This window comes from Pavona decussata, unplaced genomic scaffold, assembly GCF_977016875.1.
Source record: "Pavona decussata unplaced genomic scaffold, jaPavDecu1.1 SCAFFOLD_91, whole genome shotgun sequence".
In the NCBI taxonomy this organism is placed as follows: Eukaryota; Metazoa; Cnidaria; class Anthozoa; order Scleractinia; family Agariciidae; genus Pavona; species Pavona decussata.
In genome coordinates this window covers 2,711,253-2,735,766 of record NW_028145508.1, presented here as the reverse complement: position 1 = coordinate 2,735,766, position 24,514 = coordinate 2,711,253, and the positions used below count along the sequence as shown (strand labels likewise).

The 24,514-nt window shown below is 38.1% G+C and overlaps 1 protein-coding gene across 1 annotated transcript; it reads right to left on the bottom strand.

Annotated features, from left to right (window-relative positions):
• Positions 1–1,670: 1,670 nt before the first annotated feature.
• Positions 1,671–21,940, bottom strand: LOC146474212 (activin receptor type-2A-like). The gene is made up of 6 exons (XM_085117500.1): positions 21,805–21,940; positions 12,660–13,004; positions 10,409–11,136; positions 6,728–6,866; positions 5,004–5,134; positions 1,671–4,679 (listed from the first exon to the last, which is right to left on the bottom strand). Exons 1-6 carry the CDS (start codon positions 21,860–21,862, stop codon positions 4,482–4,484), a joined length of 1,599 nt encoding a protein of 532 aa, XP_084973626.1. The 5' UTR covers positions 21,863–21,940; the 3' UTR covers positions 1,671–4,481.
• Positions 21,941–24,514: the final 2,574 nt, after the last annotated feature.

Below are 24,514 nucleotides of genomic sequence, written 5' to 3'. Positions count from 1 at the left end.
GTCTTCTGGTTGTTCTTGCCAAGCAAAACCAGCCATGACTTACAATATTTCTTGATTGTTTTTAATAAAACAATTATTCCACTCGCGCTTGTTGGATATGAGATGATTATAGCCAACTCGGCGCTTCGCGCCTCGTTGGCTATCTATCATCTCATATCCAACGCGCGCTCGTGGAATAATTGTTAAATATACTATACTCGAATCAAAGTTCACGTTAACCCAGGATTAGCTTAATCGGGTGTTGAACAACTGGGCATCATCACCCTTGAGAATGATATGTTATTCGGTGAGTGACACAGGCAAACTCGGAAAAAGGAAATCCGAGTGCTCCTATCAGCAGTCGAACCAAAGACCTTCCGATTACTAGTTCGGAGGCTCTACCACTGAGCTACAGGAGACTCGTGGGAGCTAAGGCCATTAAACTATGTTCATGAGACAAACATCCTGCATAATGCTAGGATCGTTGCTGTGCGTCGCTTATTAACCTAACCGCTCCACCAATCAGTGAAATATTATTTAGCATACCTCAGTGACCGACTATCGCGTAACGCGCAATCTGATTGGCTACACAGGTGCCGTCTATCGATCGATAGACGGCAGCAATGACGGCAGTTTGTCAGAGCGCGCGCGATTTAGCGTGCATCATTGCACAAATATATCAAAATTTATGAAATAAAAAAATTTTTTGCTTCATAGATCGATCACTGAGGTATGCTAAAACAATTAGACAGCTCGCTCTCGGTTTCTATCGCCTTTGATAGTTGGCTCGGGGCTTCGCCCCTCGCCAACTATCAGTCGATAGAAACCTCGAGCTCGCCGTCTAATTGTTAAATATATGATTTGGGGAGATGGAAGATCATCGCAGTTGTGGGCCAAGCGGACCTGACCAAAACAACAACAACAACAACAACAACAATTCACAAAATTGGGTGCATGTCCGCGATCAGACCTTCCATTTCACACTTGTAGATTTTTTCAAAGCAATGCTTGTTACAATTTCACTAAACATGGCAGAGTACTTTGCTATAGTTTATACAGTCAACTCTCGCCTTGCGGACACCTCGCTATTACGGACAGCAGCTAAATCCCCTACAAAAATAAATTACAGACCTTTGACTGAAATAAATTCCCGCTATTACGGACTCTCGCTATTAAGGACAATATTCGCGGTCCCGAGCGTGTCCGCAATAATGGGAGTTGACTGTACTTAGTGTAATTTGTATAGTTTCATTAACGTGTCTCAAGAAGTTTTTTCTTTTCTGTTTTTTCACACGGCTCACAGGAAGACCATTTTTTTTATACATCATGTTTTCATAAAGCATATGATGACGAGACGCCGCACATATTGGTAGTTTGCCATCATCATCATCATTTGTCTTTCTAAAAGAGATAATCGTTCAATTTACAAGTCAACGTAATGGCGAGGAGACCTCAAGAAACCACCAGGCTTATCCTCGGCCGTCATTAGTAAATAGAAAATATGGTGCTGCGTAAGTGCGGCTTACTCAATTGGGGAGCAGAGTGTGCTCGATAATCTGAAGTTCCTGTTTATATGCCCAACATTGTACGAGGTTGGGGATAAGAAGGGGTGGGAATACTGAAACCTTGCCAGAACGGCGGAGCTAATGTGGCCACTGCCCCGATTCCGTCAGGATTGTACATTCCACAACTTATACAAAGTTTCACGTTTAATAGTTCAACCGTTTCTCATAGCATGATATGTTGGCTGTTTACTTCATAAGCTCTGTGCGAGCTATAAACAAAACTCTATTTACAGATAAAAGAGCTTCATTAGTACGAATGAATAACTATCACGTTCGTATTGTAAGATATAACAACATTGTGATAAATGCGTAGTAAAAATACTCAAAAGTATTTACAGTTAAAAGATATTGTTCTTGGTGGACTGTACACTTTGATTAATGATTGGAGTACATCTCTAATAAAAACTGGAAAGGTGACCTCCTTTCCTGCTCATATTAACTTTCTGTTACAGCAATATTGAGTCTTGGTATCACAAAAAAAGTCTTGCGAATACACAGTTGTCAAATTTTTCCTTGATAGAGCGGTTTTCAATTGTGTCGAAACTAATTTCGCGTTTGCTTTGGCTTTGCATTACTACGCTCTGTGATTGGTTAACAAAACTCTCGCCACTTTCTCAACCAATGAGAATCCAAACCAAAACCAATCGTGTTTTCGCCGCACACGTTTTCCCGCGCTTGGCACCAGTTACATGTATTTGCTTCGAATTCTGATTGGCTCGTCGTGTTGTTTACATCTGTTGCGATTGGCCAGATTAATTACTTTGGTTTTGGTTTTACGACACTGAATTGGAAACCGCTCTAATGGGAAAGACATAAATTATCATTAGCTTACATAACCTTTGCAAATAGTGCTTCTCAAATTCATTAATAATTTATAGTGAGAAAACTAAAGGTGTTTGGAAAATGTGATCTTAATCATCATAAAAACTGATTGATTTTCTCCAAGAGTTGTTAATAATTTGAGAAGCTATATCACGCACTCGAAAGAGTGTTTCATCCAATTTCGAAGTTGGTTGTAAAAAACTTGTGCAACCTCGCTTTTTCATCCCACCTATCGGTGTTTGGAAATTGGATGAAACACTCTACCTCGTGTTTGATACATTACATCAATAGAGCATTATTAAGTATTAGTGTTAATTTGTATTTCAGACACCCCAGGTCTTTCATTGAGATCAGGGTGTCTATAAGATCCATAATTGATTTTCTATATCATTAGTTTACTGCATGGCATTTTAACACAGCAAGAAGAGATGTCTCTTTTAACCCCTAGCAGCGATCAGCATCAAATTTCTCCTTGCAATATCAATGCTTACTCAACCCAAGGCCATGAGAATTAAGTATATGATCACCCAAGGTGATTTTCTTGATGTTTCAATAATTTCTCCCCAGTACTTTTATAAGAAAAGTATGGGGACAAGATAGGAGAATTTGCTCTTTGATATTAGGGAATAAAGGTTTGTGGCAGAGGATGCGCAGCACTCCTCAATTTATAAGTTATATTCACTTTGAGTATGCTTGAAAGAAATTAAGTACTTGTAGTTTGTGATGTGGGGGATGAACGCAGAATTACTGGTCTACTTTATTTTAGACTAAAAGGGTAAGATGTACCCTTTTCACCCCAGTTACACTTAGTTCACTTTTATGAGGGGAGGGTATTTAAATGGTCTTTCAAAAACTGTGAGTCTCCCATGCTCATTTTTTGAGTAGTTTTCTACATCACACAGCCCTCAGGAGTCTTGATCGTTTTGCAAAGCCACAAGTTTTGGTGGGCCTTGCTGAGATCAATGCTTGTCTTGTCATCTCACAAACTGTTAAACTGATTTACCATTCATAACCCCTGTTATCGAAAAATACTGTTTACATAGGTAGAACAAACATGAATTCAGGATGTGTGGAGATAACAAGTCTGCTATCTCTAAGAAATCAAAAGATAAATATAACACGCCAGTAAATAAAATAAATGTACATACACAGGGAGTAAAATAAAGGCTTAACTTGCCATAGTAATGTTATCAACTCTGCTACACTGGGGCTATATAGTTGCCCTTCAAATTTAAATTTAAATTAGTCTCACCAACCCCATTCGAGGATAAAAATTCAACAAACAAATAAAAATAAGGTAAGTTGAACTAACCGAAACAAAAAAAAAATTTAAATGGTGGAATGTGACTTGGTTTCGTTCAACACCTACATGTAATTCTTTGTACCCACTCAAAACATAGAGCATAGCTCTTTTTGAAACCTTTTCACTCAGATACCACATAACAGTCACATGCGGTCAAGTTTTCAGCCAATGGTTTTAACTACGTTGTATTAAAAAATGTTATTGAGCTTCCTTCCCTTAAGGAGCTCTTGATTTTTGAGTATAATATGGGAAATAAAACTTGACATTTTTCGTGGGATACAAATTTCAACTTCAATGGATAAACTTGGAGAGGATCATAGTTTTTCAACTCAGAGGCACATAACATGAGTGTGCATGAATTTAAATACTAAGTGATTAAAATAATTAAACTTTTCTTAACACTGACATACCAGGTATTAGCCTCGATTTGTGTTAAAAGGCTTGTATGTGATGATGCCGAGAAATTAAGTAAACAAATGCTCCATGTACTGAGGCTAAGCTATACAGTTAACACACTGATAAAGACACTGACTGGCTTTAGAAAGAGATGAAGTACAACTGTACCACTGTACTGAGACCAAGTTCATAGTCTGAACAAGGAGACAGAGTACAACAGGGACCAACTCTGTCTTTCTTAGAGGACAGCCCACTTCTGAGATGTGCTCATCTTAGAGAAGTGCTGAGAGTAGTTCTCTTTGCCACTTCAATCTGTAATTTTCAGAGCGTCGTGCCAAACATGCACCACCCAGAGCTGTCAAGGGTTGCCTGCTGGACAATTACATCACAGCCTCAATCTTGAATAATGACTTGAGTTATATTGTTGACTCTCTTGAAGACTCCGAGATATTGGTGTCATTTACCACTGTGGTGACAGCAGGTAGTTGCTCTGATCCTGAACTTGGCATTGTTTGGAAATGAGCCACTCGTTCTGCAACACACTGTGCAGTCAGCCTTGCCTCGGCATCTTGATCCCAACACTCATCAATTGTTTGAAGCAAGTTTGCCATACCCTATAAACAGACATAACCTCCTTAGTGCTGAAGCTACAGCCAGTGTCACTAATTAGTTCTGACTGGATTGTTCTCAATAGTACAATGCTATTACTTTCAAGGAAAGTAAGTGGAAAATTCAGGTAAGTCTTAGTCAGCTTGATGTTGCAATCTCCACACTCCAAAATATGTGGGAATTACACTCAGTCAAACGTACCCTCATAACCCCCCTCAGGATATCAACTGCTTTTAATCCAGCCATAAAAAATCCTGCATTCACCCAGTCCCTGATGTATTTTCCACTGGGAAACAGTCCCAGAGGTAGTCAATAATTTAATGTCTTACCGAGTGAGCAAACCAGTCTGCTCTAAACTTCGGACGCATCTTCTTATGTACTACAGCTTGCTGCATATCTTCTAGTGATGGATGTGACCCTACTTCATCTTCAAATGGTAACCTGTATTCCTCCACAGGACCTGAAAAGAGAGAAAAGCCCAAATAGGTTTTCAAGTTCACAAACAGCCAGGGCCCAGTTGTTCAAAGCCCGATTAAGCTAATCCTGGATTAATGAGAACTTTGATTCGAGTTTAATTACTAAACAATTCAGATTTTTGCAAAAAGATTTAGTCTCTCAGTTTTGACTTTGACTTTCCTTACCATCAGCTTAAAATTTATTAGAATTAAAATTTTTTTTAATGAGCGTGCTGAAACCCTTGGTTATCTTTTAATCGTTTATAAGCTTTAATCGGGTTTTGAACAACGGGCCCAGGACTGTAATCAGGCTTTGGAGATGTAAGCTCCACCAGGAACATATTTCAAATTTTTGCTGTCTCTAAGGCTCTGCTCTGACTAGCTGCCCAGGCACTGAGAAGGAAATTGTCCAGACTCCTTGGTACCAAAGAGCAATTATTGCTCGTTTGTTTAATCCTATATCCATTTAGTGCCTGCCATTCTGTTTACTGTATTGAAAGGAGGCACAGAGAAGAAGCGCTGGAACTGAGCAAATCCTGTTCAAACTGGTGCCCAAGTACTGCAAGTACCTGTTCAGGTAGTGCTGCCCGTGCCCAGGCAAGTCGCCCAAGATTTTTGCCCAGGCACAAAAAACCCACTATGTTCAGACAAGGCCCGAGAACTAGACTCACGCATCATCATCATTATCATCATCAACCAACTGCAGTGCAGTTGGTCACAAGCTTCCTCCACGCCTTCCGGTCTTGCACCATGCTTCAAAATCTCTTCTGGCGTTGGTAGGTATGCCTGGTTGATTACGCTGGCAATGTAGTGATGAAACAACAGCTTTGCATGACTGGGCTTACGTTTGCCATGTTTAGGGTGGAAAAGGGCATACCTGTTGACCAATTCATTCTCTGGTTTCCTGAGGATTTCCCCCTAAGAAGTGAAGCTGTCGTTGTTGTATCAGCTGAATGAGCAGATCTTGTTTCACTCTCTTGAGGACTTTTTCATTCTGAGATGAAGTCCATTCTCTTGATACTGAGCAACCTAGTCTGAGCATTGCCTTAGTCATCCTCAAAATGTGAGCAGCCAGCTACACTGTATCTTAACTGTAGTGGATGACCACAAGATAGCTGCCAGCTATACTATTGACTGTCCTTACAGACTAATCTGTATTATAACTATGCTTCTCAATAATCAGGATTGTTATTCATCGGAATAAAAAAAATTCTGTGACTATCTCCACCTTTCACTGACCACAAACCAAATCCTTTGGCAACAAAAAGCCAGTGATGAAGCTACCACAGAAATCAACTCTCTTACCAATCATTTTTGGAATGGCCTTACATGTACCTAAATTTCCTGACGTTTTACTGACTGTGGGTTAGGATTTAGAATTTCACTGACTGGATAAAAAATTCTCTAATTTTTCCCTGACCTTAAAAAAGTACTTTTTCCTAAGTTTTCCCTAACCCGGGCAACTCGGAATAACACTGTCTGCAGAATGCATATCTTCAACTAAACTACCTGTAAATAAATTCAAAATGCAAGTGGAATGAGGGAACATTTTCACAGATACAATAGGATTTTAGGCCAGATACTTCTGAGGAACATACCATCAACAGAAGAACATCTTGACGCCAACTCCCACAGAACAAGGGCAAATGCATAAACATCAATGTATAGGAAGGATTCCCGTGTGAAGTTGATGGCTCCCTCAAGAACTTCAGGTGCCATGTAACGTCTTGTACCAACCTGAAGACAACATTGCCATTAAAAAGCATTTGAATTAAATTTATGTCACCCAGTCAGCTTGTATGATCAAAGTGATTTGCAAAAATTACTTGGCATGTCTCTAATGAGCCAGCAAAATACTTTTCAACAGTGATTTTGACTTCTGTGAAGTCATAAAAATTGTCAATGTCTCGCACATCAGATTTAGCTGTCTCAAAATGCACTAACAGCTACTGATTTTGTGGGCTAAGAACAGTGATTTGCAGCTAACTTCACACTAAGTAAGAGAGTGAGCGAGTAAGTGAGTGAGTGAGTAAGTAAGTAATTTATTTCAAGTAAAACTCCACTTAGCTTAAAGCTACTTTGCAGGAAGCCCACTATAAAAATAATACTGTAAAAGTAAAGTAAGATGCTAACTAAATTAAAATGTATGTACACAAATTGAACTTACATAAATTAAAAATCAAAAGTTCTAAAATTCTTAAATTTTAAAATCCTGTGTGATTAATCCTTTTTGAAAATTATCTTCTGCCACCAGCCATGGCTCTTTGTTGCTTCTGGTAATGCATTCCAAGCCCAAGCAGTGAAATACAGAAAAGAACTGATCTTAGCCCATGTTTAATACCATTTACTTCGGCAAAGTGAGCAAATTTGTACACCTTAAATTATAATTTGTGATATTTATATTGAATAGATTTCTTGTTGTAGAAGGTGCTTTATCTTGGAAACATTTATTGATTACCATGCCTGGCCCCCGTCTCATAAATAAAACTTTCCCAGTATCAAAGAAAGCAAATGATTAGCCGTTATTGACTTTTATAAGCATATCAGATTCATGTACAACTGTCCTAAATTCAATGATACATGTACAAACGATTGCAGCTGGAGATACTTAGAGGGGTCGTGTTACTTGAATATTTCTGAGTCTATGGTCAAAACTGTACTACACCAAGCACTGAATGCTTCTACGTGACTAAAAGAGAAATATCATGTGAATCTCTAAAGGAAGAACAAGCCAGCATCCATGCTCACTTTCTGGAAATTATTTTCAAGACAAAATAGAAGAGCTGCAAAAAAATGACGGGCTTTAGCCCAAACACTCTTATTTAGGATATCAGTGCATTAGTTAGTATTAACAGCTGTAACAAATCTGCAACAATTATTCCAACGTTTAAAATGGTGAAAGAGTGTGTCGGCTTTCCAAGGTGTTACTAAAAATAGGTGACGCATTCCCTCATACGTAAATGGTTATCACTTTATGCTAATTCCATATTAGGGTAAATTTCACAGTTGAAGTATATTGGATAAAAGAGTAAGAGCTTACCTTATTTGTGTTATAATTACCTCTGATGTCTAATATTAATGATATTAGTCTTTGAAACCTTTATCTTTATTAATGAGACATTTTCTAAAGGAAAAAACACTTCAGTTCTACTTCGCAAAACAAAGCTCAAGTGTTGACTCTGCGGATATTATGTGCCCACGTATTATTGAACTTGAAATACTAGGTTTCAGTGCTGCACATCTTCTCAAGGTTATATTTGCATCAGAACTTGTGAAAACTGTTGTTCAGACCATGTTCAATGCACTCATGCACCAAAGCGTCATCAGAAAATATTGTTGTGTTTCTCTGATTAGAATTAACATTCAATTTAGAACTGTATTGCTACAGTATCACCAGCCTTGTCGTGTTCATTACAAGAATTGGCTGTTGTTTCCAATATGCGATTCACATATCAAGAGACGAGAATCATGCCTCAAGAGAATCACTTAAGGAGCAACTTTAGCATAAACTATGTGCACACAATCTTGCGTGAGATGATTATTTCTCAAGAAGGTTAACCATTATAAGCGGATCTTTTCTGTTTTTATTTTAAGGTTTCTGTGCTAGATTCTGTCTGGTTTTTGTTTGTAGTCATGCAATCATGTTGTATTACAAAGTACAAGATAAATGATTTTAAGACGTAGGATAAAACAAAACTCAGTGGTGATATCATTCCTTTCCTTCCTACCCTATTTCATGTTTTCCTTGTCTTTTCTCCTGTGTTGCCTTTGAAGAAGCTCAAAAAAGTTCTTCATTATTTTAGTCCTCCCAAAAACCTTTCCTTATTCTTTTATGTTTGACATTATAGCTCAGTCTGCCTTCTTACTTAGCAGTTAAAGTCATTATTGTTTTTGTCATCCTGGCCCGCCTAGATTAGCTTTGTTTCCTGCGGCGCCAAGAAATTGTACATGTAAATTTATACAAATACCTAATTATGTTGAAGTTGAAGTTAATGAATGGATTTCTTTGCTGTTTCCTTATTTTAAGCACAAACTTTTAATGCAATTCTAAACATTTTTGTTCACTTTCTGACAAAAACACAACTATCTTGGGTTACCATTGACTCAACATCGGTCATGAAATAATTTGTGTTCCACAAGCTTACTGATCGATTCAACTGACATTTTGGAAATGGAAGAAACTTTCTTTGTTAGCCTAACTGTGGTCAATTGTTCAATGGAATTGTGCTAATTTTCGCAGGGGATATGAGCCACAATTTTTGCTTTTTTTTGTCCAGGACAGTAAATTTGTGGCAGATGTAATGATTTGCTAGTCTTCACATACTTTCAAGTTATGCTGTGTATTCCATGTTTCAATAACTATCCCGCAGTCCACAGAACCCAACGGTTATTGCAGAAACGTTAGCTAAAATTACTCCTCTGCTCCTTTCCAACGATCACAGTACCAAGCAAAAGTGAGTTGACAGTAACTCGAAACTCTAAAGCTTAGAGTATCGAGGTTTGGGTTGAATGCATCGAGTATTGAGTCAAGCAAATCAAGTTTTAAGACAAGAAAACAAAGAACATTTAGCGTGATTAGTTTTTCACACATCTTATCGGAGAATAAACAACTTTCATTTGTTAACATGACTCTGCTGTGGCTGTCGAAGTCTGCCTGAAGAAAGGGCTCGCTCTTTAAAGGGGCAGTGTCACCGATTTTTTGTGTAAATTTGAATAGCCAAAAACATATTTGAATCGATGGAATCGTCAAAATAATGGTTAAGTTTTGTTAGCAATAATCCTAATAATGCACAGAAACTATTAATTATATTTGGCTTGGGATGGCTAGGATGGAAATGGATTGACACTTGAAAAAATTGGCCAATTTTTTCAAGTTCCTTCTGTGTATTATAGAGAAGTCATCAAAAACTGCTTATAGATTGTTCTTCCCCGGATAAATCCCTTGATATCACATTCCCGGTGCTCTAACAGCAATTTCATGTTAGAAAAAAGGTTCTTTGTCAAATAGTTGAGCCATTTTGACGAAAATATAGCAAAATCGCCGTGAAAGTGCAAATGGCCACGTTAACGTCTTGTTAATTCCTTGACGATTACTACCAAAAATGTCGTACATTTTTAATTGATTAAGGAAATGCTGTTTTCGAAGTTTCGATTCCAAAGATTCAAGAAAAATCAAGCATAATTGTACACAACATACTGCTTTAGTTTAAAGTGACACACTGTAATAACATGGTTCTCAAGAGGTTATACAGAAACAAATTCAATACTGCTCCACCCACCTGCCCATGTGTCTCTCCAGGGTCCCCTCCACTTTGAAACTTCATCGCCAGACCAAAGTCAGACAGACAACAGGTGAGGTCTTTTTTCACAAGCACATTTTTACTTTTAAAATCTCTGTGAGCAATGCAGGGCCTATCAAAGGCTCCATGTATCTCTGTATGGAGGTAGGCCAGACCGTTGGCCATGCTTCCAACCATAGAGCACAACTCTTGCCAATTGACCACATGACTCTTGAGATAATCTGCAAGGGAGCCATTTTCATGGTACTGAGCAACTAACCAAAGCTCTGTGTATTGGCCGTCAGTGTGTTTTTCCGCTGTGATGAAGTTAAGGATATTTTCATGCTTCAAGTTGCAAGTCATGTAGATTTCCTTCTCGCTGGTCCATGCAGCTTTGTATGAATAAGGGAAAACCTTGACTGCAACGACCTCTTGCAAATAGTTTGCTTTCCATACTGTGCCAAACTGGCCTTGAGAAATAACCTCAACTAACTGGATAGGTCTGATGCCGAGATCTGGAGAGGGTGGCGGTAACCTGTGCAGTGGTTCTTCTTCAAAGACACGAGTTGGGAAGGATGTTTTGTGCCTATGGTACATAAAAAATCCAAACACAAGGACGACTGCAAACGCAAATATCGGCAACACCGAGTATAGCAACATGTGTACAGTTGTGTCTTTTGTTGCTGCTGGTGGACTGACCGTTGTTGGTAAAGTACTTGGTGCTGTTGCTAGAGAGAAAATGGAACAACCACAACTTTGAATACAAGGTGGGACAAGTTCACTTAAAAAAAAAATATCCTCATTTTCCGCACGATAAAGAAATTCCTTCTTTCATTTAACATAACATTATTTTTCTCAAACAACAATACCTTTGCCAATGATGAAACTATTTTGCAAACCTTGTGGTTAGACAAGAAAAAACTTCCCTGACTTTTCACTGACTTGAAGGCAGAAATTAAAACTAAGAATTACCCTGACTTGGTGAACAATTCCCCAACTTTTCCCCGACCCTGAAAAAACTGTTTTTCCCTGACTTTTCCCCAACTATCTGATGATGGTATAGTTTGTACCGCAAAAAAACTTTTTCCAACTTGTTTTTTTCATTAATTTTTGTTGTCTAAATATTTTGACACAAGGAATATAGTTGGATTATCTTTCATTCTCCAAGTACTGAAACTATTAACATTTACTGGGTCTCCCTAATAGATCTTGTTTGGATCTTGGATCAACTTATCTCAATGGGCACAATTTCACAATGAGTGTCGTCGTCCCAATTTTGTAGCAAACTGGTGTCCACAGAAACAATCAGAATCAGGAATTTTGTCACACTGTATAACTGGTTTTAAAATTTTCGGTTAATCAGAAATTAGAGTCCATCGCAAGACCACATTAAAATTAGCCAGTTTACTGAGACTGAGGTTTTGTTGTTAGATTGCAACCATGTGGAAGGCTTTCACAAATTGGAAAAATTAGAGACTTTGTATGCGGGGGAGGCCATCTTAGAATTAGAGACATTTGCATAGCATTTGGACCACCTCTGACAGGTCACAGCCTGGTTATTACACAATGAAACATAACCAAACTTAGTAAACCTACTAATTTTTGTGTGATCTCTCTAGCGATGGGGTTCATTTCTTCAAAGGAATGTAATTTGAACAGTGTGTACACTAGGGGCACGTTTTTGTATTCACAATTCTGGAATGAGAATGGCCAGAATGTAAAATGCGCGCGTTTTTCTATTCCGCATTCCTATTCCGGAATGGACAGAATGCCATTCCATCCATTCTGCTCCCAGGGGCAGAATGAACAGAATATTGCGAATGAAAATCCAAGATGGCGGACAGCGAGATGAGCGCTGCCGATTCAAATACGTCTCTACCGGAGAAAAAATCAGGTTACACTTTTGGACACAATGAAACATTGCTTCTAATTTCATTGTACGAAAAGTACGAGGTTCTTTTTCAGTGATATTTCGTACAAGAAAAAGGCAATTTGGCAAATGAATGCCCACGACATGAAGAAAAATGGCTACTCTCCGCCGGAAGTAAACTGCGAGAACAGGTGGAAATGCCTTACATCTTCATTCCGGGCGTTTTTTTATGCAGACAATCCGAGTTATTCCTAGCATTCCGTACCAACCATTCTTATTCCAGAATTGCGGATAAAAAAAACGCGCCCTAGGACTCAGTCCCTAGTTTATGAACTTTGGAATGGCCAGGGCAATTAAATTAAAAATACTCAGTTCACTTACTTGTTTCCTCAAGTGTCTGTGTCTTGTTATCCTCTTTTCCCTCAGGGGCTACACCTAACTCGTCATTACAGAAGTCAGCTTTGCAACAGCACATGTACACGGAGGGATCTTTAATGAGCTTTTTTCCAAATTTGCATGTTGGTCTTTGACACTCATTTTGTTCCACATAAAAACAGCCCTTCTGCTCTAAAGACACACTGCCACTGTCATTTTTCCAAACAGCATAACAGCTTTCTCTTATGGTGCATGTTTTATTTGTCAGATTGCATAAGCCTTTTTCTTCGCAGTCGGTGCGCCTATAATAATGGCATGTGAAAGGCGCCCTCTGGGTATTACTGAAATCAACTGAAAGAGAGAAGATATTAAAATTTTTGTACACTTCACTGACAGGTGGACAGGAGCATGCTAACTTAAGGTTGTGCTGCATCCTTGCACAAAAAATCAGAAAACTGCACAAAATGCTTGACTTTTACTTTGCAGTAAGAGACTTAATAGGAGAAAAAGAAATAGGATGAGGAGGAGGAAGAAGACGAAGAAGAAAAAAAAGAAGGAGGAGGAGGAGCCTGGTTGTTTAAAAGAGGATTAACGTTAATCCACAATTGAAGGGGTGCGTGGAATAAAGCCCTAAGTGATTCTTGATCTCATGTTGAATTCTAGAATAGAATAAGAAAATTTGTTAGGAGAATCTAGCCATCTATCAAGTGTCACTTACCGCTTTTTTCCACGCACCCCTTCAATTGAAGGGCTGGGAGCATAACCGACTTATATCATTTCAGCCTGTTTTTTGATGTTGCTCGGATTTGTCCAAATTTTTGCATGTGAACTGCAATTCGATTGAAAACCATTGTCCAGGATCTTTTCACGCAGGGCTGAAAATAACGGCCCGTCAACGGACAATGTCCGGTCAAAACTGGGCATTGACCGCACAAATCTTTGGATTGCCGGACATCTTGTCCGGTCCTTTACTGACTCGTTCAGAGAAATTTTAATTTTTAACTATTTGATAATCACGAGGGACAACATTCATGTTTCCGAAAGAAAAAAAAAAACGAATATAAAACTAGACAAATTAGTGGTTGAGAAATTCCCAGTAGTTGCAAATTTCCACAGAGTCCTGTCGCGACCGCAAATCATCGTGTCTTCCGTTATTTTATTTATGTTGAGTGTTCCCAATTAGTAGAGGGTTTTACCTTTGGCTAGATACCATGATTGACTCTTAAATAAAGTGATTGATTGTTTGTTTGATTGATTGATTGAATGATTGGAAAGCACCCTCACGAAGAATAATCTCGCGGCACCAAGAATACGCCACGTAGGATTTGTTGCACAGTGCGAAAAGCGAACAAACCATATGTTACTTCCGACACAACCTGCAAAACATGCTTGGTTACCAAGCTTTCCGGTGATTTCATCACTCGATGCAACTCAAAAATGGAGCGTATAACACAAAAAGTGGAAGAATAAGGTCGTCTTAAAGGGATTCTAAATGGAAGAAAGTCAGCGAGCGCAACAATATTGCACTTGGAATAAGACCCCATGCATTTAATACAATTACATACAGTGCTGCCTAATTTTGAAACTATTTAAATTTAAGTGTTTCTTGTTTATGTTTACGTTTCAGTTAGCTTCTTTTTTCAAATTAATTAAGAGACCGATTGAACCCTTCAGCTTTCATATATTCTGCACAGTTTACTTAAAGTTCAGTTGTAGAAATGATGTGGCGATTGCCAAAGTGTAATATTTAATTATAAGTGATTTTGCCAGACGCAAAGTAAAACGGACAATTGCGGTTGTATCTTGCGTAACCGTTCTACGTACTGAATGCGAGGCTGCTTCGCAGTAAAGAGTAGTAAAGCTATTACATGTAACTTGTAATTTTTATTGCCAAACCGACGGGTAGTGTCCGAGCAAAAACATGTTTGACCGGACAACGTGACCGGCCCCTGCCCGTTAGTTATTTGCAGCCCTGTCATGCCGAGTTGTGTTTTGTATTAATGCCATTGAGAAATTTTACCATCTTGTAAAGATATGTTGGCAGGCTTTTAGCCAGGCGGCCGTCCAGCCGTCCAAAGGACGGCTACTTCTCAGAAATGGGAGATTTTCGACGGCCTGTTTTGGGCGGCCATTTACGAACTTCTTTGCTCTCAAGAGTTGTTTTAGCGATGCTGTCGTATTTTTCTTCTACATTAACACTTTTCTAGCGAGTTTCCTTTCTGTTTTGATCAAATGAAACAAAGTTGAGCGAAGCGATTTCACAGGCAAAGCCGCTGTTCAGTGATATTGGCTTACCAAGTCGTCCCCAGGCTACTTTGCCGGCTGCTATAAACAAATACGCGCGTTGGTGATTATTTATGAGGATATGAGTCTTGTCTACGCCGGGATTCCAATTGAAGACGTCCACTACGAGGCAACTAGAGTAATTTTCGACCGTCAACCACGAAGAATATAAAATCCAAATAACGCACAATTTAGGCCCATAAGCAGTTCGACAGTTTAGGCCTTATATTGGTTTATTAAACTGACTTACAGTAATTGTTGTAATTGAGTAGATTTGTTTTCTTTGAAAAGGTCTTACGCTTTGCGCTACCAATTGTCTGAATGTAAATAATGACTACACAACACATAAATTAAAGTTATTTACTGAAAATAATAAAAGATGTTGCATTTCTGAGAATTTGGGAGACTGGCACTTGTAGACCAGAATGCAGTTCGACCAACAAAGCCACGCATATCTGTTCTTTCGTGTAAATCATGGCTTGACAACTTCAAATTTCAATCACTCTTCATAACAACTGGAGTTCCTGTCCCAAATATAATTCAATGTTAAACAAGGAAAGTTGAGGAAAGGATAGCTTGGTAAAATTATCAAGGAAATACAGCAGTTTAATAACGTTTACAGCTGTCAGAATCGCGGAAATCACGTCTAAGAGGCTTCAATTGGACTCCCACTTTCAAAATCCTGGCTAAAAGCCTGTATGTCGGTAACATTATAGACACTGGATGACGAAAGAGCAATGCACTGAGTATTAAATAATTGTATTCAATATGCACTTGTTGTCTTTGAAACATGGCACACGAAAGCGATCTTTTTCGCGGGAGCAACAAAAAGAATGATTAACGGCAGTTCGATTAAAAGGTACCGACTATCTATTCTTTTCACGAGCAGTCGGTGTTAACCGTTGAAAATCTATGTTAATCATACTTTTATTGAATCATTGCCTTGAAATTGTAAAGTTAATCGTTACATACCGAATTTCAAGCCTGGAAAACCACAACTAAGGCTTGCAAAACACCTTGCACATGGCGGGATTTGTCTCTTGATGCTCCCGCGGGATTTGATAATCAAATTGAAAAATATCGCCACGGCACAGTCATAACTACCAAGGAGGGATTCTTTGGACAACGTTTCGACCAGTTCATGTGAACTGCATTCGTCAATTTCATACCTTTTCAAAAGATCCATAGATGTTGTGCGTTTACAAACTTCACCAAACAAAAGCGAAACCAACTAGCTACTGTACGATACACAAGTTGTTTATCCCGACCGCCTTGACCTATTTTGGGCTTGTTACAACCCGCAAAAGCAAACCATGATGTCATCACAAAGGCTACTTATAGAAACAACAACTGGTGCGACTAAACTTGGCTCGTGGACAGTGGAAACTTTTAGGCTACCGATAATTTGGAAAACAATGAGTCTGACGTGGACAAAACCTATAAGAAAATTTGCCTTCCAAGCGCGTTCACTTGTAGACAAGCAAACTACCAAATCCTCCCCCCCTCCCCCCGACTCAATGTTGTCTTTTGGGTCACGAACAGTTTCCTAGCAAGCATCACTTCCCACATCAACATTGCATAAGGGGGAGGGGGGGGGGGGGAGAAGTAACTGTGGTAGAATTACGAAGGGAGAAACAGTAATTGAGTGGTTTTTTGGCTGTCTGTGTTCGGTTGTCATTGCATAGGGGGAGGGAGTGGGAGAGAGAAGCAAGCAAGTGGTTTTTGTTCTGTTCGTGTTTGGTTTTCTCAAGGAGTTTTGTCCACGATTGTAAAACCGTGAAATGTTTTCAAAACCAGGGAGAGCAAAAATTCGGACAAATCCGAGTGAAGCCAAAAACCGGGCTAAAATTCAACATAAGTCGGTTATGCTCTCAGACCTTCAATTAAAAGTGAAACCAAGGTTCTCATCTTGCCCCCAAAAATACCTTTGAAAGCTAGTTATGATAAAGAAAAGTCTAAGTCAAAACTGAGGAACAGAAACCTTTTAGAAGAATCGACTTTGATCAGCAATTAAGTTTACATAAATTAACTCCAGGATGAGCTTAATCAGGCTTTGAACAACTGGGTCGAGGTAAATAAAACTGTTTTCCACATAAGTTCCGTCTCAACAACAAATTAAAAGAATGTATGTAAATAAAGCAACCTATGTATAACATGAAAACAAACTAGAAACAAACATTAAGCTACTTAACATTGTTAGAATAATAATTATGGTTCCTTAGGTAAGTATTTACTCTTATTATATAGACAGGAGTGTGTTACTAGAATATATGTACATCGCTTGTATTTTCCATATCCTCACCAGTAAGGATATTGATGACATCACTTCCCGCTTTTTCATGGTTGTTAATGCAAACAGTTGGTGAAAAATGTCGAGCGATAGATTTGTTTATATAATAAAAGACACTTACACGATGGCTTGAAGATATGAATTTTATTTTCAAGTGCTAAAAACAATATTTTATGGTTTTTACCACTTGAAAATTAAATTCATATGTTCGTGCCGCCGTGTTATATCCTCTACTTATGTTACCATATTGAACTCAGTAGTTATTAATAATAACAATATTGAGTTATTAATATAATAAATATTATTAAAACTAATATTTAAGTTCAAAGAGGCCTTAAGCTACTGTTCAAATCAAACGTCAAAATTCAAGCTTTCGCCAATCAACGGCATCATCATCGATAAGAAACAATATTCCGTGTAGAGCTTATAAATGTGTTTGTATATAACCTCCATGCGGAATATTGTTTCTTATCCCTGATGACGCCGTTGATCAGTGTTACATGTACGTGCATAGCTTAGAATAGCAACTATCTTTTGCATGCTACATAAGCAGCTGAAAGATCATCAAAGCTCGCTATCAAGCTGGAGAATTTTCTGGTTATTAGCAAACGAAATGAGAAATAAACTATAACTACTGACCTACAATGGCTCTCAATTTATTGGAAAATTGGAATGATTTGACAGCTTTCGATAAGCTTGTCTGTGTCTTTTGGTAGAATTCAGTCGATTTATTGATCTTGGATTCACTTCTTGATATTTCGCACATCATTTTGATGATAATAAACCCATCTTCATCACCCAATTCAAGTAAACCAGTTGTGCTTACATTCTAGACTTAGTCCTGGTTACATTGCATGTTGAAAGATAGTTGCTATATGCTGAAAATGACAGTAAGCATAGACAACCCTTGGTTCTTCAAAACTATAGTAACCAAAACATAAATAAATAAATAAAATAAAAAAAACAACAAGATAATAATAATAATAATAATAATAATAATAATGATAATAATAATAATAATAATAATAATAATCCATTTATATAGCGCCTTTTCTACAAGATTCAAAGGCGCTGTTTACAAAAAATTAGATAGAACTAAAAAAAGTAGAAATGATCACAAGAAATTCGCATTAAACTAGAAGCTAACTAAAAGATAAATAAATGTACACAAGTACAAAAATCAGATAACAAATTAAAAACATCACGATTCATAAGCTCGCATAAAAAGAAATGTTTTAAGTTTGCGTTTAAAATCATCAATCGAGTTTGCAGATTTAAGATGACTATTAAAGGTGAGCCTAGGTCGTGCAGCATCTGCAAACTTTGAGTTACAACAGTTTATGCATAATTTTGTTTTAAAAAGGATTTTTTTATACATCAAAATGTGGTTACAACTGATAAAAAAAAAAAAAAAAATTGCTCCTTGCAGGTTTTGAAACTTGGGCCTTCCTGAATGAAAGGTGTCGCATAGTCTATCACGTGCATGTATTCACCTACATGTACACTAGCATACCATATGATTATTTCTGAAAAATATTTGCTAATTTATAATGGTAATTGAACTGAGTGGAGTGCAATTTGGCTGAAATCATACGCGTGATTTCAAAATGGAACGAGCGCACAGCGCGAGTTCGATTTGAAATCACAAGTATGATTTCAGACCAAAATTGCACAACACGAAGTTCAATTACCACTTTATTACACCCATTTTGAAATCTCACAGTTTTTTGTCAATATTAATATTTATTTATCCACTTCAGAAAACCCAGTTTCATTTTCTTTTTGATGGGCTAAAAAAGATGCGATTTAGGGCAAAAATAGTGCCATTCGTGAATAAATCGCACTGTTGAGAGCCAATCAGATTTCAAGGGTCACCAGTGATTTCAAAATGGGTGTAATCAATACTTGAATGCCCGTTTCCCTTACAGGGTCTGTGGGAAGGCTCAACACGGTTTATTTTAGGGAGCAGAATTGTGGGAACACCACAAATTAAACATAATTTGGGAAATAAAATTTGCAAAAGTGCATCATATGAGGCATAGAAATTTCACAAGGAAAGGCTTTGATCATATCAATAATAATAATAATAATAATAATAATAATAATAATAATAATAATAATAACAGTTTTATTCACAGTATTTTCACTAGGTGGCTCTTCACCTGTGACCACCTTAGATTACAAAACTATTCAAGACCTATTAAGAAATACAAATAACAAATAAACTTCAACATATCAAACTTACAAATCAAATAGAAAATTTACAAAATATACACTCAACTAAATCAAGTGCATAGACAAGTTAAAATCCTAGTTAAAATAAGAATTTTTTTTAAAAATTGAGTATATTTCGTGCCTTGGTTTCTTGCAGTTTCTTTGTTTCGTGATCGCAAGCGATTTGACAATAATTGCAAACCTTTTGGGAAACTAGGTATCTCAGAATTTCAAATACATTGATTTTACACCACTAATTTATCATTGATCTTTATGCTCTGTTTGAGAAGTTGAAATACTGTATCTTGGGTCCCCTTTTGTGCAAAAAAAAAAAAAAAAACCTCTAAACACAGGGTAGTGTTCCTCAGAAAATTTTGAAACCTTACGGCCCAGAAAGCAAACTTTCGGATATCTGGGAATCAATAAAGGGCACTTTTATCAAGATATTGCTTAGCAGACTCACTAACTGGAATTAAGGCAAGTTGTAAGAAAAACACACCTTTTGCACTACAGCACATAGGATTATATTGGGGGTTATCGCTAAATACAAGATCATCAAAAGGTTCCACAAATGTTCAAGTCTTCAACCAGACAGAAAAAAACACAACAATACCTGCATATTTCTGAGATGAAAAATAATTGTTACCCAAAGAATGCTAGATATTGAAACCAGATCATGTCTATTAGATGTAATTTAGAAACAAGCTCATATACCACGAAGTTATGGGTAATGCTTGCTCAATGCCGAGCCTTTCGATGTGGTAAATTAATATTGTGGTTGCAAGTTGACGCCTCACCCATCTCAGGGTTCAAAGAAATAGACAGAGAGATCACACAACGATGTACGCTTAGAACGCGAGGAAAGCCGACAGGGGTCAGACATAATGACCTAATAATCTTGCAAATAATATCTTTCAAAAACATCACATCATGTTCGGTAAAACCACAATTAAGGCATTAACAGGGCTTTCAGAGAGCTGAGGACAGATTCAAGCACAATAAAATATGAATTTTTGCGCGCCTGTAAACTGCTATGGAGTAATATTGTTTTTAGAGGCACTCGAATCAAGATTTGCAAGCTCGTAATTAAACACGGCCGAATTGACACGAATAATTCCTTAGTTCAAAGCACCGAGCGAGGGCACCAACGGTTTAAGTTGTTATTGTTGATTTTTTTTTTCGGATGAAGGGCAAAGACCTTACAGTAGCATAAAACGACAAGTCAATTACTATGCAACTAAATGGTTTGTAATCGTTGCGAAAAGTCAAGTTTATGTTGTGATAAGCTCGTGATTCCTCGCAAGGAAGAATCAAGAAAGACTAGCAGAAAAATACCGGATTTCTTATGTAACACCTGAGTTACACAAAAAATATTGTCAGCAGAAAAAGTACATGATAATGTACACAAAATCACACAAACATTGTTTATGAAACCAAGTGAATTCATTCAAAAAAACAAACACTATTCGAATCGATTTCTAAAAAAACGTCGCATTATAGCGCTAGTACTAAAAGTCATGCTAACATTTACCTGAAGAATAAGAAGTTAAGAAAAGGCTGGAGGTGCTGAAGTATTATTTCTATGCAGCGATACATGCGGGATAAGTTTCTTAAGAATTTTATAAGCTTACTTCAACAACGACCTTCGATTGGAATTACGAGGGATTTACTGTTTCAGTTGCTGTCATTTTTCGCTTGGAAAAACTATGCATACTGTTACAAAAAGGCAATTTAGAACGAAGTAAAAAAGGAAACTGTATTCGGATCGGAAAATTCTGCGATCTATAACAAATCCCGCAAGTTACCGATCGATTGAAAACCCCCTGAATAAAACACACGTCACAAACATTTAACCTCTCGAACAGCCCTGCACTTTACGGAAAACACGTTTCTAAATATTTAGAAGTATTCAAAGCTCTCTCGAATTGTTCTTTTAATTAAATAGGAAAAATATTTCGCTTGAAAGAGGGACGCAACAGCTGAATAAGACGATCTATCGATTGTAATACATGTAAACAAGTCAGGAATCGCTCATTTCCAAGGCATGTCACGGAGGTGAACCCTCGCTTAACGAAGCAAAACAGATCACAGCGAGACTGAAGTTCGTATTTCAAGCGTCAAAAACAGCAAACAATGTGTGAGTGGCGCTTAAATTTATCTACAACTGACGAAAAGTAAGCTTGCATATGTTGATCAGCGAAAAACCTGGATACAAATTTCACAAAATGCGTTGTTGTGGAGAGAAAGCGTTTCTGTTCGACCGCTCGCATATCAGGGGAATTTGGCAAACTTAGCATTCCAAATCAGATTTAATCTGACATCGCAGGACTTAACACAATCCCTTTACAAGCCTTCTTTACCTACCTAAACAATAAACGCCCAGTAATAGCACCAAAAACGCTTGAAAATCGCCACCACTCATATCTCCGCATAGCTCTTCCCTTGGCGAAACTGTCCTTTGCGTGGAGAAACCGAAGACCCCGTATGCATGCTCTTTGTGGTGCGTGATTGACAGCTGTAATCACGTGCTACCATTAGTGGTTCCCTTATGTAGTTTATTGGTTACTAGCTTGCAAAGAACTAATCACACGGCATGGATGAATGACAAGAATTCCTGCTGCGAGATTGGCTAATAACTTGGCCCTTTGACAATCGCCGCCACTTTCAGCAAAGGGCGCGTAAAATTCCCGACGATAACCACATCGTACAGAGCATACTTAACCCCTGTACTTAACCGCGGAACACATCCTTTCAGAAAGAGTAGAAATTCACTCCAAGACAACGGAAGCGATTTAATAAGCACCAGCTTTGCATGACAATATCCTATCTTCTTCCAAAACGAAGATGTCACGTAGACCGGAGTAAAGAAGATACGTCGAGATGGGGCGTATCTGGCTATCATTTTCACATTTTCTTGATTTTCTCGGCGTGGGAAAATAACTGCGAAATTAATTTTCGCCTGAAAAAAGGAGAAACAAATGAAAATATAAAAGAAACCCTTTGATCTTTTAGCTTAGCTACCGTTAGCTACCGAAATGATCTGGCATGATGGGAGATCGTCCACGCTGAAGACGCAAGTTTACAAATCAAGGTGCCAGTTGAAGGGGGAACGTCCGGTCCTCCAGATTATTTTGCTGAGTCTTTTAAAAATAAAATTTCTTGCAATTATTTTAGCGGACGTCTCACTTCTACGCTGTAGGAAAAAATATCTTCTAAATCTTGATCTTGTTTTTACAATCCCAGATGATCGGATTTAAGTGCTCTTGGCGCTGCGAACTAGACTACGAGCCAGTCGCTTATTTTTCTTTGGGATTAAACGAGCGAACAGCGTGGTTCGTTCATTTTATCCCCAAGAAAACTAACTGACTCGCTCGTAGTCTACTGCGAACGGAATGATTTCTATCGGGCTCAATCCATATAGTCTTTGTTTCAATCCATAGAGTGATCGATCGGAGATCGGTAATCGAACGCAATCGAACTCTTGATTACCAACAGGATCACGGGAGCCATAGACGGAATAATACCATTTTGACTTATGGGGTTGTCCGGCATGTCCCCATGTGTTGCAGCAAAAATTCTATCTTTAGGCCATCGTGTGTGCCACACGCGCGTGTAAATAGTCAGGCTCCAGCGCGCGTGGAGAAATGAAATTAAAAAATTTTCCATCCTTTCAAAATGGCATCCAACTTTTTTTTTTTTTTTTAAATAAGTTTACCGGACATGTACTCGGACACGAATAAACTTAAGCGAACTCTGTCATATCGATCTCAGCTGCTTTCTGTCACTTCAGTATGAAATGGTTCAAATCTGGAGTTCAAATAATAACCGAAAAATGTAGAAAGATTATTCAATTAGCGCAGCTAGACTTGTTGTTGGAGAAAGTCTTAACATTTGTGGAAAGTTTTATCGCTGCAAAGTTGTTACGCAGTTTTTCGCAACCTGCATATTGAGCTCTCATTGTTTTCTTGCTCATGGTGAACTGGACTGAAAGAAGTTTTTGCTGCTTGCAATCAAGTTCCGTGGCCATGCAAAGGAAGAAGCAAAACAACAACCGGCTGTATGTATGGACTTTCTAATAGGAAATTAGGTATTCGGTGAAAATTCTGCTTACACTAGCTTAATATACCTTCTCGTATTCGTAAAACCGCAGCCGGTTTCTTGGTTATAAACAAAGCCACGATAAAAAACCATGGAGGATACATTTGACTGTGACCGACAAAGAATCGAAAAATTTGGATTAGTTTCAGGGTTTTAGTACAAACAATTAACAATTATACAATTTAAATAGCGTCTAATAAAACTCTAGCACGAATCGGACGAAAGTTGCGATCACAGGAGACCTCGTTACCAGGGTCCGCTCTCTTCCTCCTCTGTGTCGGCACGCGTTTATGACGTGAGGGTGGCACATTTTTTTCTAAAAATATATTTTTTGCTGCAACACATGCGTTTTGCGTGGCCACGCTTATGGTCTCCATTCCTGATTGTGGTTTCTGTTGCTAACCAATGTTTGGTTTTATCAACAGAGTTGATCGAAAGGGTAATTTGGCCACCGCAAAGAGAATTCGAGTGCTCGGCACGTTTCTAGCGTTTGCCCTTCGTACCGGTAGCGTATCGACGTCAAACGCTCAGCACGTGTTCATTATGAGAGGATAAATTTGTAACTTTGGATAAATTTGGCGGGAATATGGCGTCAGATGCTTTTGTTGGCATCAAGTGCGTCAGTAGTTCAAGAGTGCCAGCTTGACGTAGAATAAATAGAACGAACAATTGAACGTTTAAAAAAAGAAGTAGGCAAGACTTTTGGGTGTGCTTTTCGTCTCGAAGATGAGAGAGGTCAGTTCGGTTCCTTCACCAGGGAAGAGAAGGACCCCAAAAGCAGGTAAAAAAAAAAATGCGGTGTTTCGGAGTCGTAATGACACCATTTCTTTGAAGTTCCAAATAATTAGAATAAATTGTCAAAAATAGTTCGCCGAAGATTAACATAAAACCAATTATGCATGTGACGTAAATGGCTCAACTCACCGCGAAGCGTGTGGTTCAATGAACAATTCGAGCCAAAATGTTTGCATTACAT

Coding starts and splice junctions, on each gene's coding strand:
- LOC146474212 (XM_085117500.1), bottom strand. CDS start 21,862: ATGAGTGGTGGCGATTTTCAAGCGTTTTTGGTGCTATTACTGGGCGTT. Junction 6,867..10,408: donor CTGGAGAGACACATGGGCAG/GTGGGTGGAGCA, acceptor TGTTGTCTTCAG/GTTGGTACAAGACGTTACAT. Junction 4,680..5,003: donor CAGACTGGTTTGCTCACTCG/GTAAGACATTAA, acceptor GTCTGTTTATAG/GGTATGGCAAACTTGCTTCA.